General features: G+C 41.9%; 1 protein-coding gene across 1 annotated transcript in view; it reads right to left on the bottom strand.

Annotated features, from left to right (window-relative positions):
- LOC103188162 (phospholipid-transporting ATPase ABCA1) overlaps positions 1–18,663 on the bottom strand; it is a 248,220-nt gene that overhangs the window by 79,632 nt on the left and 149,925 nt on the right. The window contains exons 28-31 of the mRNA XM_007908032.2: positions 15,049–15,147; positions 14,239–14,428; positions 2,013–2,107; positions 917–1,022 (exon numbers count right to left, since the gene is read on the bottom strand). Coding sequence (XP_007906223.1) covers positions 917–1,022; positions 2,013–2,107; positions 14,239–14,428; positions 15,049–15,147 — 490 coding nt within the window. The remainder of the gene's footprint in view (positions 1–916; positions 1,023–2,012; positions 2,108–14,238; positions 14,429–15,048; positions 15,148–18,663) is intronic.

Here is an 18,663-nt window from a genome sequence, read left to right as displayed (position 1 = left end):
GTCCTCGGGTAATGTCTCAACTGAAGGATGACACTACTGGCAATTCAAGTTTAATGCCCTCTTGGCCAATCTCCCTAGCTCCACCATGCACAGGATCCAGCTGATCCAAAACTCCGCCGCCCGCATACTCACCTGCACTAAACTCCATACCTCCATCACACCAGATGGATCAATTTTGAGATCCTCACACATGTTTTCAAATCCCTTCATGCCCTCTCTACCTCTCCGACCTGCTTACCCCACAACCCACTGCCTCTGCTCAACTGGTTCCGGCCTTCTGCATGGTCCTCATGCCCTATGTTCCACCATGGTGGGCCTGCTTTCAGCCACTAAGCTCTGAAACTCTGGAACACTCTTCCTCAATCCCTCCACCTTACCCTTTCTTCCCAATCTTCAAGTCGTGCCTGAAGACCTTCCTATTCGACTGTGCCTATGAACTCACCATCGTGCTCTGCCAATGTCAAGCTCTAGGACGGTAACCTGCGTGAGAGGCACTATATAAATGCAAGTTGTTGTTGTAATGATTGAAGTGTCACCCCAGACAATGAGCTCAAATGAGCCCATGTCACCGCTTCTGTTTTGAAGCCGCGTCACATACTTTGATACACTGTCACGTGTGCTCATGTAGTTTACCTGAAGAGAAGTTAATTGGTTTACAGTGGATGGCTAGCAGTTGGGATTTTATTTCATGTTATATAATAATCCTTGCATTTGGTATAGCACTTTTCACTTCTTCTAAATGTCTCAAAGCCCTTCACAGAATATGCTGTAAAGTGAATTGACTGTATATTTTGCGGGCGACATGATACCACACTTGTGTTGTTTTCTTCTTATTTTTCCGAATCCTTTTTTGCAGTCACAGTACATTTCATATAATCTTTCACAATATTTACACATATTTACTTAAATGTTTTACCTGAGACACATTAAACATCTCTGAAAGTTGCAGAAGGTTGGCAGCAATGATGCTTTTGTTAATCTCAGCTTGTGAGTTCACTTCCCCAACTGAAATCCCTCCATACCTTCAGGGCCGAAACAACAACAACAAAATTACATTTGTATAGCGCCTTTCACATCAAGAGGATGTCTCAAGGCAGTGGACAATCAGAGTTTTGGACCTGAGCTGGGTTCGGATTAGTGAGGGTGGAGGGCAGGGGGGGAAGCTGGGTGATCAAAAGCATGGTTGAAGAGGAGGGTCTTGAGATGGGTCTTGAAGGAGGCAAGGGAGAGGGCGAGGCGGAGGGACTGCAGGATGGAGTTTCAGAGGGTGGGGGCAGAGTGCCAGTGGCCTGTATTCTCCGTGTGATGGGAAGCCATGGAGTCAGGTGAGGATGGGGGTGATAGAGTCATGGAGCCTAGTGCGGGAGAGGACACGGGCTGCAGAGTTCTGAATGATTTGCAGCCTATGGAAGGAGGAGTTGCGGAGGCCGACAAACAGGGAGTTTGCATAGTCAAGCCTTGATGTAACAAATGCGTACATTAGGATTTCGGCAGCCTATGGTGTGAGACAGTGCTGGAGCCGGGAGATGTTGCGGAGGTGGAGGAAGGAGGAGTGGGTCATGGCACGGACGTGAGGTAGAAAGAATAGTTGAGTGTCAAACACAATGCCAAGGTTCCGGACTGGCTCAGTGAGGTGGAATGTGCAACCATGGATGGTGATGCTGTCAGCGCCTGAGGTGTGGAGGCGCTGACGGGAGCCAATCAGGAGAGCCTCGGTCTTGTTGACATTCAACTGAAATAAGTTAGCTCTCATCCAGGACTTGATGTCTGACAGACATTCTGTCAGGGCAGCAGTGGTCCTGGAGTGAAGGGTGGAGGCAAAGAGGTACAGTTGGGTGTCATCCTGAAGCACACCTGAGTTACATATTACAATGTAATCCAACAACTTCACACAAAAAATAATAGCATACGGTAAAAGAAAGCAGCAATGTCAACTTGTATAGCAACTCAGCAGGTTATTCATCTTAATGTTTCCAAGAATAACACTGTGCTTTTCATGTCAATTTTCATACCTTATTTTGTAGAATTCTTCATATGTTTTCACAAGATAGTCTGTTACGTTTCTTCCTGTCATGTTCTGTAATATATCTGTTGTGTTTTGAAGTCGCTGCAAATAAACACAGTTAAATGATGGCTCTTAGCATCAATATTGAAGGCTATTGCTGTAAAGTACAAACAAATTAAAAAATGTTTTACTTTCCAGTTAGAAGATCTGTCAACAAAATACAAAGTAAATTACCTTGTAAAACGCATCCAACATTAATTAGAAAGATTTGTTGAGACATTTCAGATAAATATATAAGACAATAGTAATATGGTTTTATAAACACCGTGCAGCTCTACTACTAATATTCTGTCACTTTGACTCTACACTTCAGCCCATCTTTCTTGTTTACAATTCATAGAAATCCCTTGGTGTTCATTAACTCCGTGGATAGTGATGCTACTTCCAATCACTAGAATTTATATTTCCCTGTCAATGTAAATAAAATCAATACTATGCGTTTGTGTGAAATAATCAAAAAATCCTTGCATTTGAATATAGAGCCTTGTCATGTTTTCGAGAGTGCTTCACAGGTTATACTGTAAAGTCAATTGACTGTATAGCTTGTGGGCAAAATGCGGCAATCACGACTAACAACCGGGTTCCTACTTACTGCTAGGTAAACAGAGGCGAGTAGAGTAAGGAAACTTGTCCAATGTCTCGTTCTGCCAGGGAATAGAACCCAGGTGTCTCACTTGTGAGGCAAGTTCTCTAACCACTGAGCTACAGGACTCCATGAGAAATGGCACCCCATGCTTATTCTTGGCTTATTTTACAGAACCAGAGGTTAGTGTTCACACTAACTGAATTTTTGCATTAGTCAGAAAGATCTTCACCGCTCACTCAATATTGCCTCTTGGATCTTCCATTAGAAAAATTGCTTGTGCAAAGTGAACAATTAGCAAACATGTAGATACATTATAATAAGATCAACACTTGCATTTAATATAACATATTTCACATCAGGAGGATGTCTCAAAGTGCTTTGTATGATTTACTGTGTATGTTTGTGGATGAAACACAATATAGTTGTGAGTACAGATAAAATAGGCTAAAGAGAAGGATGGAGAGATCCTGGTCAGAGATGAATAACTCCAACCAGACATGAATAATGTGCTGTACTGTAATGGAATGAAAGGAAATTTTGAAGATCCAGGGAATAACCATCATTGGATACAGCTCCAAACATTCTGATGACTGCTGTGAGGAATGTCTAAAAAAGGCATATCAGAGAGCATGTTAGAAAGGTTTTCAAGATGGATAATAGGACAGAGAAAATAACACAGACCAATTTTGCCTTGTACACCAAGGACAAGAGAAAACAGGTTCAGGGTTGTGAAGGTGAAGGCAAATTATAGGTAGAAAGCCAAGAAGTATAGTGGAGCCCTGTTCTAAGCAGGGTTTGGATTCATAAAATCCCAACCCATGCTGTAACAAGATGCGATAGTGGGTTTGAATGTTCATGAAGCAGACTCGCTCTTTGTGCATCGACCAGTTCCTGCACTAAAAGCAAAACATCTGATTTCCAATTCATCTGGTCACCATCAACATGATGTCAATGGCAACTCAGTAACCAGGACTATCTGACTGGCCTGCAGGAAGCAATGGGCCAGTTGTCCACATATGGAGTGAATACAGTCAACCAATGTCACAACTGAACTTGCACTATGATGAAGTGCACTATAACAAGGCTACACTGTAATTCTTTACAGAGATGTAATCAATGGCTGGAAGAAATTATCAGGAGTAATAATAAAAGTTGCATTTGATATTGCATCCTATTGAATTGAAACGGCTCAAAGTCTTCACAATGTTTTCTGAAAAGTTTAGTGACTTTTGTACGGTCCATGAACTGCTATGAAGTGAATGACGTTTTTTTATCTGGGGATTGTTGGTCAGGGCATAGGGAGAAACACCCTTCCCTTTTTGAATAGTGCTATGGGAACTTTAACATCCACCTCAAAAGGCAGATGGGACGTCAGACTAATATCTCATCTGAAGGACAGCACCTCTGAAAAAGCAGCACCTTCCTCAACACTGCAATAGAGTGTCAAACTCGACCATTTGCTCAAAATCCACATGTGGAGTAACCTTCGAAAGCAATAACAACAACAACAACAACAACAAGATTCCATTTATAAAGCGCCTTTCACGTCAGGAGGACGTCCCAAGGCGCTGCACAGTTGGGTCATGACCCGAGCAGGGGGGAAATGGTCAGGGTGAGGGGAGGGAGGGAGCGAGGAGGGGGGAAATGGTCAGGGTGAGGGGAGGGAAGGGAGGGAGCAAGGATGGGGGAAATGGTCAGGGTGAGGGGAGGGAAGGGAGGGAGCGAGGAGGGGGAAGAGAGTCGAGAGGGGAGCTGAAGGCACGGTCAAAGAGAAAGGTTTTGAGACCGGCCTTGAAGGAGGAAAGGGAGGAGGCGGCGAAGGCACTGGGGGATAGAGTTCCAGAGCCTGGGGGCTGAGAGGCTGAAGGCCCGACCACCGATGGTAGGGCGGTTGGGGCGGGGGACGTGGAGCAGACCAATAGCGCTAAAACTGAGCGAGGCAGACACATGAAGAACAATTTGAGACCAAGGCATTTAATTAATTTGAGAAATTGCATGACATAATAGGAGGATGGTGTTATTGGTGCTCTGAACAGATTGAGAATAAATGGACTGAAGGACCTTCTTTATCCAAATCCTTTTGTGATCTTTGTTTCTATATTAAAATTGCATTAAGGCTAAATTTAATTTCTCCTGCAGATTATCTTTATATTCAAGGCATGTAATTCTTAAAGCGACTCACTTATTGAATAATTCATTGAAACAGTGCTGTATTGAATTAATGCATCCTTCATTTAATTGACATTTGAATAATGTGGTCTTTACTTTTTAGTGATCAGTTTGCAAAATTGAGGTAAGCATTTATCAACCGAACACACACATTTTATACTCTGAGGTTATTACGAAGGATATATGGATAATACACAAATAGACATGGATTTTAAGCTCTCCAAGAGCCTGTGTGAAGGGTGCTATATAAATATAAAAGTTATTGAGGTTTTAAGGATATGGGCAGTAATAATGTCAGTTTGAAAAAAATGCAACATAGCATGAGTCATAGGGATCTAAATCGAAGCGATTCATAATATTAGTCATTAATAACAACTGAGTTGCAAACTCTGTAGTGACTGAAAGTACCACACAATATATACAGTTTTGCCCACAAAATATACTCATTGTGGATCCAGAATTCTTCATACCTATATGATATGAAGGTAAAGAGAGTGTGTGTGCCTGATTAACTGATTTATTAAAGAAACTGATTTTCTTTGTTAAAGCGAATGCCCAACCAGAAACTTCCTAAACATTATTGTAGGAAACAGTGAAAGCAGTGTCGAGGTTATATAACAGCCTATTCTGCAGCCCATTCTGCATATAATATAATCATATATAATATATCATATAAGAGCCTATATATCATGTAATATCATATAATATCATATAATATCATATAATATCATTTAATAGCCTATTCTGTAAGCTTCGGGCACAGCTGGAACTGGAAAGAAAAGAATGAATGACTAGGTCATCCACAAAAGTGTGCCAATGTGTGGTGCCAACTAATTAATGCCAGGGACAAATTGAGTATCCTGCTATTCTTAGGAGCTGAAACATTACTCCAATTTATGAAAGCTAAATATAACACGAAAAGAGAAGAAAGGAAAAACCGCTCATGCCTATTTTGTGCAAGTACGTTCAAAGTAAAACAACTCTATTCCCTCCAAACAAAAGATGCTGGAATTACCAGGCAACCACAGAGAATCAACGGAAAATTTGTCATATATTTTATGAAAGACAAGACTAATTTAATTGAATCTTCCATTGATATATGGTGTTATGGCTCAATGGGTAGGGATATACATCTGAACTTTGGGCAGGAAGATCATGGCATTGCTTTCATGTACTGTGTTTGTATCATTCCATTATGACCTTCCTTGTGAGCAGCACAGCTCAGCATGACATGCATAAAAGCACTGCCACTATCTTCCTGTCCACAGTTCAGAGTACAGAGTACACTAGTACGTAATGTAACAAGCGCTACAGCATGCACAAAATCCCAAGTATTCTATGGCATTAATTTAATAATCCTTGCGTTTGATATAGCGCTTTTCACGTTTTCTAGATATCTCAAAGCGCTTCCCAGAATATACTGTAAAATGAATTGACCATATATTTGTGGGCAAAATGTGGCAGCCAATTGCCCACAGCAGTGGCCCACAAACAGTCGTGCATTGAAAATGACCAATTTATTATTAAATTATTTAGCGCTTTGGGATGTCTAGAAGACGTGAAAAGCGCTGTATCAAATGCAAGGATTATTATTATTATTATTAAAATCATTTGCATTCAACTTGCATTCCGTCCCCGCACTCCACCCCTCCTAATCTCAACTATCAGCTTGGGTGAGGAATCCTGATTGTCCAGCGCCTTGGGACATTCTCTTGATATAATTTGTTGTTGTTGTTGAAGACCATTAACAGTAAAATTGGGGGCAACCGCAATGGTGTAATGGATACAGTTCCTGCAACTCCAGTGGGTCATTATTCATGCATTGACTGGAGAAATGTGTTGAGAAGAATTCAAGATTTGACTTCTGCACAATTCTGCAATTCCACAGAGGTGCAGAATAGCTGTTATCAGTTTGTTTGATTATCAATATAAAATTGTCAAGACATGGGAATCACTACTTCACAATCCCAATGTTCATAAACATTGTCTTGTGTGGTTGGAACTGCATCAGTAGGGCTGCTTCTGGAATGAGCAATAAATGGCCAGTGATACCAAGGCCTGACCCAATGCTTTGAGAACCAGCTTGGAGTATGTGAAGTGCAACAATTATTATATTCAAATGCTGCAGTCAGAGGTGGTTGGCTGAGGATAAAATAGTGACATGTTGATTCTATGAATTGTGTATTGACAAGTAAGATTCTGTATTGCACATCACCTGTGGTGAGTTAGAAGCTTCAGTGGTTGTAGGATTGAATGTAAACTACCTAAACTGTATAGTGCACATTTGCTGATGCCAAGACCTTTTGGGGAGGAACTACATTCACAAATCTGCTGCTGTTTCTGCAACAGGTATTCTGCATTTCTGTAGAAATGATGGTAACCTACTCCTTGTAGAACAGTGCAGCAGTCAAATCTTGAATTCTAATCAACACAGTTCTCTAGTCAATGCTAGATAACATAAACAATTCACTTGTAAATGCAGCAATTCAGCAATCCGAGAACTCATAAAAGATCAGTTAATCAGTTAATCAGACACACACACTCACTCATGGGTTTAGTTATGAACTTCACAGGTAGACCTGTTCTGGAAATCTAAGGGACCCTCAAGACCTTTGCTACCAGTTCAAAAATGGTATCTTGATAGAGCCTCAATCTCCTCTGGCTCTTCAGCCCTGAAAAAGAGACATCTTAGAGGGAACCATATAGAGATATATAAGATTCTAAATGGGATTGAGAAGGCAAATCTAGAGCAATAGTTTCATATATGCCAGTGCATCAGGATAAAAAGATATGGGTTGAGGATTGTGAAATGCAATTTGAGGACATTTACCAGAAATTACCAGATTTAATAAAGGTGTTCAAAAATTATGAGGGGTTTTGATAAAATAGATGGGGAGAAACTATTTCCACTGGCAGGTGGTTCAGTAACCAGGGCACATAGATTTAAGATCATTGACAAAAGAACCAGAGGGGAGATGAGCAGAATATTTTTTACACAGAGAGTTGTTACAATCTGGAATGCACTGACTGAAAGTGTGCTGGAAACAGATTCAATAAAATCTTTCAAAAGAGAATTAGATAGGTAATTGAAAAGGAAAAAATTGCAAGAATATGGGGAAAGAGTGAGGGAGTGGGACTGATTGGATAGCTCTTCCAAAGAGCTGGCATAGGCACAATAGGCCAAATGGCCTGATTCTGTGTTATAATATGCTATTATTCAATGTATTTCTTTAGATAGGGGGAAACGAATAGCTGGAATGGATTGCCAGGAAGATTGGTGGAGACTAGAACATCTGTTTGGTTTCAACTTGAGTCAGTTAGTTGAACTCTTGCCTTCAAATCAGATAGTTGTAGGTACCAGCACCCCATTGGGACATTTGTCATGGCTGACATTAGACCACTCCCATCCTTCAGATGAGATGTAAATGAGGACCTGACATAAGATGGACATTAAAGGACCTGTTGTATTAACTGAAAAGTAAAGGGAGTTTCTCTCAGTGTCCTAACCAATAATAAACCACATAAAAATGGTCATTCACTTCATGGTTGTTTGTGGAGCGCAGCTCTCTGTAAATTGGCAGGCATGTTTGTCTATCAATACACATACAGTTGCTACAATTGACAGAAGACCTTGAAAACATTTGAGGTATTCCTGTCTTGATAAGGTACTGTAGAAAACCCAAGTATTATTATTGTTAACTCCACAGAACTCATTTAAGAAATGGCTTGATGCTGCAAAGGGCAAATGGAAGGGAGGATGGAATCAGACCATCACCTGATCAGCAGGAGAATCAGCACAATGCTATGATGGAAGGATGCTCGGGAATGATACCTATGGAGTCCTGTCGCCTCGCAAATGAGAGACCTGGGTTAAAATCCCGGCAGGGCGAAATGTTGGGCAAGTTTCCTTACTCTACACGCCTCTGTTTACCTAGCAATAAGTAGGAACCCGGTTGTTAGTCAATTGGCGGATCGCTTTTCTGTGTGTAATAATTCCTTCAAAAAAAATAAATTGGTCACTTCAGTCCACGACTGTTTGTGGGACACTGCTATGCGTAATTGGCTGCCACGTTTCTCCCACAAAACATACAGTCAATTCACTTTAGTGTATTCTGTGAAGCACTTTGAGATTTCTTGAAGAGGTGATAAGGCGCTATATCAAATGCAAGGATTATTATTATTATTATTATATTAAGGATGAGATCAGATGGGCCGAGAGCCTTCCTCGTCCAATCTAACCTTGTGATCTTGTGCACAGAATTTTTCAGGGATTCAAATTGAAAAGAAACGTAAACATCAAACTACTTGCAAAGTTCTTGTCAAGTCATTGTGATGCGTACTGTTTTCTGTGGTAATCTCCTGTACATCATACTTGTATCTCATTAGCTGATCTCGGCCCAGAGATGATGTCTTGCGAGTTGACTTAACAAGGAGGAAGGAGATTTCCCGCAGAAAATGGATATTAGTTTGTGAGACACCTTTTCCAGCACTGGGAACAAAATGATTTTTATCACTTGAGTGCTTTTGCAACCTCAACTTTATAGAATGATCTGCTGTAATTTGTGTAATTCGTTCATAAATACAGAGGGTGTATCCAAGAATCTTAAAGTAGCTCATGCAATTCTGATGCTTAATAAAATGACATGTTGAGGGAGCTATAGTTCATTAATCTAATAGTAATTGGAAAAATACTTGAGATTACTTTATGCAGCAAACCTTGAGCCCATAATGGCCAGATAGCATGGATTTAGAAGTTAGGGGGTCATGCCTCATGAAGCACATCCAGCTCTTCTAGCACATTACTGAATTAGTGGTTGAGGCAAATCCAAGTTAATTTAATATGATTGGATTCAAAATGACATTTCAAAAACCACAGCTGGAGTTTCTGAATGAGATAAAAGTCTTTAGTATTAATGACAAATTGGCTGGTTAGATTAAACGATGGTATTCCAATAGATGGCTCAAGCTAGTGATAAAGGCATAAGGCTATGATAATTGAACAAGGTTCCATCTGGGAAATAGTAACAAGCAAAATGTTTGCCTTAGGTCTCCTGCTGTTCATATTGTTCACAAAGAATTTGGGGGATGGCAAAACTAGAGCTATTATTATACTTGATCACAATAAAATGATGTGGCCAAATGACAAGGATGGGTAAAATTCCTAAATGTCATATCATTCAAAATTATCTGAGAAATGTAGGGTAGGTACACTGCATTAAGGTTTGGCTGTATGATGGGATGTAATTGGAGTGATCTCAAGTAGAGTGCATCTATCCGCTTGACAAAAGATAACAAGCTTCAACTATGCACAATCATATATTACCGAACCCCACGTCCCATTTAGGAAGAAAAGTGGAAGGGATAGACATTTTACATGTTGATACAATACAATAAAATACAAAATTACATTTGTATAGCACCTTTCACGTCGGGAGATTGTCCCAATACCCGAGAAGAGTTTTTTTTCATATCTGTGACTTGGCTTAATTGTAGTTAGCATTCAGATGCATGGCCTCGCCCCACCCTACCTCTGCGACCTCCTAACCCCCTCGGCTTTGGCCTGCTTCACGTCCCTCGACCCACCCACCCCACCATTGGCGGCAGAGCCTTCAGTCACTGGAAGGCTTTCCAACCTCTGGAATTCCATCCCCCAGTCACTCTGCCTCACCCCTTCCTTATGCTACTTCAAGTCCCGGCTCAAGACCCTCCTCTTTGACCATGCCATCGGCCACCCCCCTTCCCCTCCCCTCCCTACTCCCGCCCTGATCCCAGCTCGGGTCTGAAATGCTGTACTCTGTCCAGCACCTTGGGACATCCTCCCGACGTGAAAGGTGCTATACAAAAGTAATCTTTGTTTTTGTTGTCAGTACATGTGGGAGCACAGCACAACTGGCAGCAGAAATAGGTGTAACACTGAGTGTTGTCCACCAAGGAAACAAATATTTAAAATGAAAACATTTCTTTTCAGTTCACAGATAAGAAACCCATCAATGCCCATCCTCTGTGGAGCACAAGACTTGAAGTCTTACCAACAGCCCCTTGAACATAACTCTTCAATGAACAGTTTTAATGTTTTGCTTCAACTACTGCTGAGTGTGCCCAATGAATCCCAAAGGTGTCGTTTCTCAGATGTACTTTTCAGTTAAGAAACTACAGCAAACCAAGGTAATGTGTTCCCTTGAAGCCTGATCACATAATGCAAACATCTTTACCAAAAATGGTAATTTTTAAAAAAAATTAAAAAAAAAAACTTCAGAAATATCATGCAAGCTAAACTACTGGAGTCCTGTAGCTCAGTGGTTAGAGCACTTGCTTTGCAAGCGAGAGATCTGAGTTCAATTCTAGGCAGAGGGCGAAACCTTGGGCAAGTTTCCTTACTCCACACAGAGCCTAATAATAATCCCTCCAAAACCAAAAAACAAAAATAAATTGGTCATTTTCAATCTACGACTGTTTGTGGGACATTGCTGTGCGCAATTGGCTGCCACGTTCGCCCACAAATATACAGTCAATTCACTTTACAGTATGTTCTGTGAAGCGCTTTGGGATGTCCTCCCGACGTGAAAAGCGCTATATCAAATACAAGGATTATTATTATTATTATGGTGTTTTATACTCCTTTATGTTTATACACAGTTGATCAGCTTTCATTATAGAATTTCTTCGTTCAGAAATGTTCAGTATTACATCTAACACGTTTAATATGGCTTCCTGTAGGCTCGTGATGTGGTTATTGCAGTAGCACTACAGGAACTGCAAACTTTTTGAGAAAGTGTGCAAATCAACATGAAAAATGTTGGCAATACAAGCAAAAGCATACCACCATCAAAATTAAATGATTGGCATGTATGTAGCTCTAAGATAGAATTTTACTAGTTCTATGGTGTCATGTGGATGTCAGCCTGGCATTTGCTACAAGACTATTTTGCAGGAAGTATCCATAGCATTGCTGTTGCCAGTTGTCATTATGACCATACGTGTGACAAACGTTCCATTTCCAGTACTGCTTGAAACATGAACATTGTTGCTGTGATACCAAACTAGACATCAAACAGATGTCGCTGGGAACACTCAGGTCAGGCAGATCTATGGAGATGGCGAAAAGTCATTGACTTGAAACTTTAAACCACTTTCCTCTCTCCATAGATGCTGCCTGATTTGCTGAGTGTTCCCGGTGACTTTTGTTTTTATTTCAGATTTCCAGCATCTGCAGTATTTTGCCTTGTTTTTCCAGACATACTTGGCATTTCTTAATTCATGTTTGACCATATATAAAAAGAATAACCCGTAGGATAATAAAAGTGCAAACATATCATTACAACATTAAATCTAAAGATATTTACTAAGAGAGAGTGCAATCAATGCATTTAGTATTAGATGTGGAGTAATAAAACAATGCACACTCCACAACATCAGTGGTTATAGTGAGTTAAGTGAGATAATTTGATGTGCAAGTTCATTCTTCACCAAGATGCTCCACCCCATTTTCTGGCCATATTACATTTTATCCCTCAATGCAGACATAGAAATAAAGTCTGTGCTGTTTTTTAACTAATGCAAACATACTACTTTATTTCCAATTACTGCAGAAGAAGTCTGACTGTTTGCTATTATTCTGCTGGTGGGAAAATAAGATGTGGTCACAACCAAATTGCTTGTGCCAATGTAGCAAACAATGGGCATCAATGAACAATCTCGCCACTTAATCTTTCCATTTATAAATTGGACACTCCTGCCCTATATATGGAAACATGCTTTTTATCTCAGAGAATAGCAAAAAAAAACACTAATGGACAGGACAGAAGAACTGTTCAACAGTGAGTGGCATTGAAGTCATCATTTACTTCCAAGAAAATAAATATTCTCAGAGACAAACTTGAACCTGCTTCTGGTCCCCTGTACCTGACATACCTTCTTGTGTTTTGTGCTGTACTAGTGATTTTGCTTTCAAGTCATGCATTGTGAAATATTCACAAATATTCATCATGATATGCCATAGTTTTTCAATAGAGAAATGGGAGTTACAACTGCCAAATATATACATTGAGAAAATCCTAGTACATTGTGCTACTGTAACAAAATAAAAAATGGTATTATTCAAAGAAGTATAACAAGTTTAAATAGAAATAATATATAATAATAATAATAATCCTTGCATTTGATATAGCGCTTTTCACGTCGGGAGGACGTCCCAAAGCGCTTCACAGAATATACTGTAAAGTGAGTTGACTGTATATTTTGTGGGCGAACGCGGCAGCCAATTGCGCACAGCAATGTCCCACAAACAGTCATAGATTGAAAATGACCAATTTAATTATTGTTTTTTTTTTTTTTTTGGAGGGATTATTATTAGGCGTGTGGAGTAAGGAAACTTGCCCAAGGTTTCGCCCTGCCTGGAATTGAACTCAGGTCTCTTGCTTGCAAAGCGAGTGCTCTAACCACTGAGCTACAGGACTCCACGTGTTACATGAAGGAATCTGCTAGTTCCAGGGGTAATAATCCCTTCACAAAATAAATAACATAATCATAATTAGGTCATTCAATCTACGATTGTTTGTGGGACATCGCTGTGCGCAATCGGCTGCCGTGTTTCGCCCACAGAATGTACAGTCAAGTCAATTCACTTTACAGTATATTCTGTGAAGCACTTTGAGACGTCTAGAAGAACGTGGTAAGGTGCTGTATCAAATGCAAGAATTATTATTAATATTATTATTATGTGTGAGTACATTAATTATCAACAAAATAAAAATGAATAAAAGAGCCTATGAAACCCTTTGCCTTTTCATCTCAAAATGCTTCGATTTTTTCTTATTTTTTTTCCATCCTTTTCAAGCTAAGAATATTTGGCACCTCCCTCATTAATTTAATTTAATGTGGCACCTGCACAATATAATGTCATTGGAAATTGTGTTTCTAGAGTGCTGTTTGGGACAGGAGCTGGACATGTGTATCCGCAATTGTAGTCACAATTCTGTCGGAACTCCATAGCTCCCCAGTTCTTCACCAAGTAATCTGGAAGGATCTTGAAAAGATATTCTATGATTAAATTTATATTAATAATAATTCTTGCATTTGATATTGTGCCTTATCACGTCTTTGACAAGCTTCACAGAATATACTGTAAAGTGAATTCAATGTATATTTTGTGGGTGAAATTTCACACAGGAGTGTACCACAAATCGTCGTGGATTGAGTGACCAACTTATTATTTCTCTTATAATCAGTTGATAATCAATTATCAACAGCTACAAACACTGTATAGAATTTTTCCCTCTAATTCTGACTTACCTTCTGAATATATCAATAGAGGCAGGCCTTTACTTACACAAGTTTTGCAGTTGAAACAATTATCTTTTAGATTCTACATTGAAACAACCCAAAGTCAAAAAAGGCAGGTGTAATATAGATCTTGTACCTCAATAGGTGGCAGCCCTCCAGCACCAGGGATGCAGTCCGGCAACATGATGATCTTCTCTGGAGTGCTGCATTGACACGATGGGGAGGGATTTGCCATACTCCAATTACCATTCATAAGTGTATCATTGACAGATGGTGGTACTGGTGGGATGTACCAGGCCATATCATTGCTCATGCAGGGAAGTTTCCTAGGCAAACATATTTAAAAGAGCGTGCATCAGTTGGTGGCATTTTTACTTTATCTGATGATGCATTTCCAATGACTTTAAACACAGTGGATTCCTATTTTGTTAACATCACTTTATACATTGGAGTGTACAGTTACGTTCATTTTTACACATCGTTTTCACTCCTTGCATTTTTCTAGCAACATGTCTGGTATGAATAGATCTACAATGTACTTTTTACTCTGTTTACGGGTTATCAGCTGCACCGATTCAATTAGTTGCATATTGTTTCAATTATATGTTATTATATTCAATTATATATGCACATCACAGATACACAGGTGAACTCTTACATACAATCCATTACAAATGTATGAATTCGTATAGCGCCTTTCACGTTGAGAGAATGTCCCAAGGTGCAGGACAGTCAGGGATTTGGACCCGAACTGGGTGTCGGGATCGGAAAGGGTAAAGGGAAGGGAGGTTAGGAGGGTGGCCCAAGGCGTGGTCACAGAGGAGGGTTTTGAGACGCACCTTGAAGGAGGCAAGGAGGGGCGAGGTGAAGGGAATGTGCGATGGAGTTCCAAAGGGACTTCCAAAGGAATGGAGTTACATAGACATGATTTAATTATTAGGCTTACGGTATTGGATCATTGTTCATGCATCGTGTTCCAAATCCAGGATTGTTCACCATTGAGTCAACCACTTGTGCGACTTGTTCATTTTCAGTGGCATCATTGCTGTTAATAGACAAAAAACAACACAATGAAAACAAAGAAAATAGGAAGTTTCATTGAACTGGCAGATACATTATTACCTCAGACAGAACTCTATTCCAGTTGGTTCCATTTGTGTTTTTTCTTATTTGTTCTCCTTCAAATGCTCCTCCTTTCATTTAATTCACCCTACTTGGGTGTCCTCCCTACTAAAACAAGTGTTTTCTTGCTAAGAAGTTTATAGGTTCCAAGTCTCTGTATTTATTGCACTCAGCAACTTGCCAGGCTCCACTGGCTCCCAATCACCGAACGGATCGATTTCAAGATCCTCTCATTCGATTTCAAATCCCTTCATGCCCTAGCACCTCACTACCTAGCCGATCTGCTTACCCCCCACTCCACCACCCACTACCTCCACTTGGGTGGTTCGGGCATCCTGTTTCACCTTTGTGCCCTCCATTGTCAGAATGCGCCACTGTGATTCGCTCCGGGACGCTATCCTGCATGAAAGGCGTTATATAAATGCAAGTTGTTGTTGTTGTAGCAACTAATCTGGTGTTTCCTTTACATTTCAGTTTTGGCTGGAAATCAGCATTTACAATAGAATTATGTGCATCTGTACAATAACCATCCACATGGGTGCCCGATCGAGAAGGAAAGTGGAGCTGTGATGCTGTGAAACATTTAAATGAACTGGCAACTCAAGGCAAGTGAGTCTATTTTGTGATTTGTTAGAGATGGGGAGTGAGAGAGAGAGATGGAGAAAAATAAAGTCAGAGAGAATGAAACAGTAAGAAAGAGAGATAAAAATGTTAGAGGAAGAATAAAAGAGCCAGAGAGTCAGGGAGAGAGAGAAAGAGAAAGGTATTTTAGTGTCAGTATAATTCCAGATAGAAGATGTTCATGTTTTAATGTTTAGTGGCTCTTAATTTTTCCTTCGCCAATTCTGGGACATCAATACTTAAGTCATGCCAATCCTAGGAATTATACACAAACATACAAGAGCTTTTGTTATACAACACAAAATATCTGCACACCTGGTCCAGAAATATTTGCGGTAAGATTGACAATAAGATTAACCCTTGTGAAGTCAGGAATGGTTTAAAAATGTTACCATTTCTATAAGTGTTGTTCTACATAGTTAAAAACAATTGGCCCACGAAACAGGGTGTTGCAGAATGAAGAAAAGGTTACTATTGAACAATGTGCATGGCGAGCAGACAGAAGAACCCAGACGAAACAGACAGAAGAACCCAGACGAAACAAACAGAAGAACCCAGACGAAATTGGTCAGATCAGTTTTGGGCAAAGGAACAAAACAACTCCGAATATGGAATTGAGCAGGGTCTTGCAGAGTCAACAAATGAGTCACGTGATCAAAGGTCATCTGGGACTATAAAACTTTTGTGAGTCCTTTGTTCGGGAGATTGACCCTGGAGACCAACTGATCAGCAGACTTGCAGATCTGACGAACTATCGGATAACCCCTGCGACTGGGACGAGGTAATATCCACATCGAAGAAGAAGGAACATCATAAACCTCTACGTCTGGGACGAGAAGAATATTGGGAAACCCCTACGTCTTGGACGAGAAAAGAGAGAGACATCGAGATTTGAGGAAGCATGGCCAGCTCCCAATCTCGGGTAATATCGCTTGCTTTATTGTAGAGGTTACCGGGTGACCAAAGGCAAAATGATTTGCGATTTAAATAGACATTCTTAAAGAAACTATTAGTACATTGATTGATTAGAAGGGATCGGTCAACAAGGGCAACAGTCACTTCTTGAATGCAAGTGATTAAGATAATTCGTTGGTTGATGCCGAAGATATCCTCTGCAAGTGACAGAAACAAACCACTGGTGAATTGCTTTAGCAACTATGACCTTCATAGGCACCAAAAAGAACAGGTTAAGTCATACAGACCCTCAAATTTCAATGACTGCATTTCTAGAGAGTCTTAATGTCCTCCAGCACTGCTCCTTTCTCAGTTCTACGCCTGAATATTTTAACTCTGTAAAGTCTGTCCCTTGGTTACAGTCTTTCTTGACAGGGAGCGGCGCCAGGACAGCGCGGGGAGGAGCCTGGGCCTACCTACCCAGGTATTTAAACTCGACGCGGCAGGGAGTGCAGCCAGTGTGCGGGGTGTGGGGCTGAGGAGGGAACGGGTGGGGGCGGAGTGGGGGAACCGCTGACGTCATAGTTGTAGTTTTCAGAAGTGCGCCCCCCGGCCTCACATCAGGGCCCACCATGGTCCTGTTGGGTTCGCTGCCCCAGCCTATGTGATAATGTTTCCATCCACCTGACCGCTCGCTCCCGGTCCCCGCGTGCGCACTATGGCTGCCGCTATGACCCGAGCCCCCTCACCCCCTCCCTCCTCCCTCCTCTCTACCACCAAACCCTCCCCCCTCTACAACTCTCCCGCTCTGTCCTCCTCTCTCTCCGTCCCTCTCGCTTTCTATCCCCACTTGACCCTCCCACAACCTCCCTCTGCTCCAGCCTGGGAATCCTCCGCCGGGCTCACCGTGGCACTCGGCGTTGGCTGTCCAGCAGCAGCCACACCGACTGTCCCATTCCTCACCACACTCGCCAGCCACCCCGGACACAGACCCGGGGAGCCAACCTCTCCTCCCTTATCCCCATTCCCCTCACCCCTGCCTCACAACCTGGACCCCCTTCCCCTCACCACACACCCGTCTGTCAACCGCTCCATCCACATCGGACAACAAAACGTCCGCTCCCTCTGTAACAAGGCCCTGGTCATCATGGCCTTAACGGAAACCTGGCTCACCCCAGGCAACACCTTCCCCCTCACGGAGGCCACACCACCCGGCTACACCTCCCACCACATCCCTCGCCCCAACCTCCGTGGCGGTGGTGTTGCCCTTATCTCAAGGACACCACTTGCCCTATCCCCCTACTCCTCTGGCTCTTTCCCCTCTTTTGAGCACCTCACCCTCTCCCACCCCTCCTTCCTCTCACTTAAAATCCTCCTCCTCTACCGGCCCCCTAAAACCTCTCCCACCTTCATCTCCGATATTTCGACACTTCTTACATCTCTCTGCCTCTGCTCTGATCGCCTCATCATCCTGGGCGACTTTAACCTGCACTTCACCCCCTCCTGCTCCATCTCCTCAGACTTCTCTTCCCTGCTCTCCTCGCTCAACCTCTCCCTCCACATCAACTCCCCCACTCAGAGTCACGGCCACCCACTCAACTTGGTGATCACCAAGTGTCTCGGATGTCACTATCACCGACAAGGCCATCTCCGACCACCACTTCATCTCCTTCACCACCTCCACCCCCCTCCCCATCTCCACCAGACCCACCACCATCTTCTACCGCCCCTGGAAGAAGTTACCCCCACAATCCCTAACCGCTGCCTTGGAGTCCTCTGAACTCCTCTCCCTCTGGCCTTCAACCCTCACTGGCCCCTCTTCTGCTCTCACCCTCCTCCACAATACCCTCTCCTCCACACTTGACACTCTTGCCCCCATCACCTCCCGTACTGTCTCCTACTCTCGCTCCTCCCCCTGGTTCAC

The sequence above is a fragment of the Callorhinchus milii genome, unplaced genomic scaffold (genome assembly GCF_018977255.1).
Source record: "Callorhinchus milii isolate IMCB2004 unplaced genomic scaffold, IMCB_Cmil_1.0 Scaffold1, whole genome shotgun sequence".
In the NCBI taxonomy this organism is placed as follows: domain Eukaryota; kingdom Metazoa; phylum Chordata; class Chondrichthyes; order Chimaeriformes; family Callorhinchidae; genus Callorhinchus; species Callorhinchus milii.
This window is presented reverse-complemented; position numbering and strand designations above follow the sequence as displayed.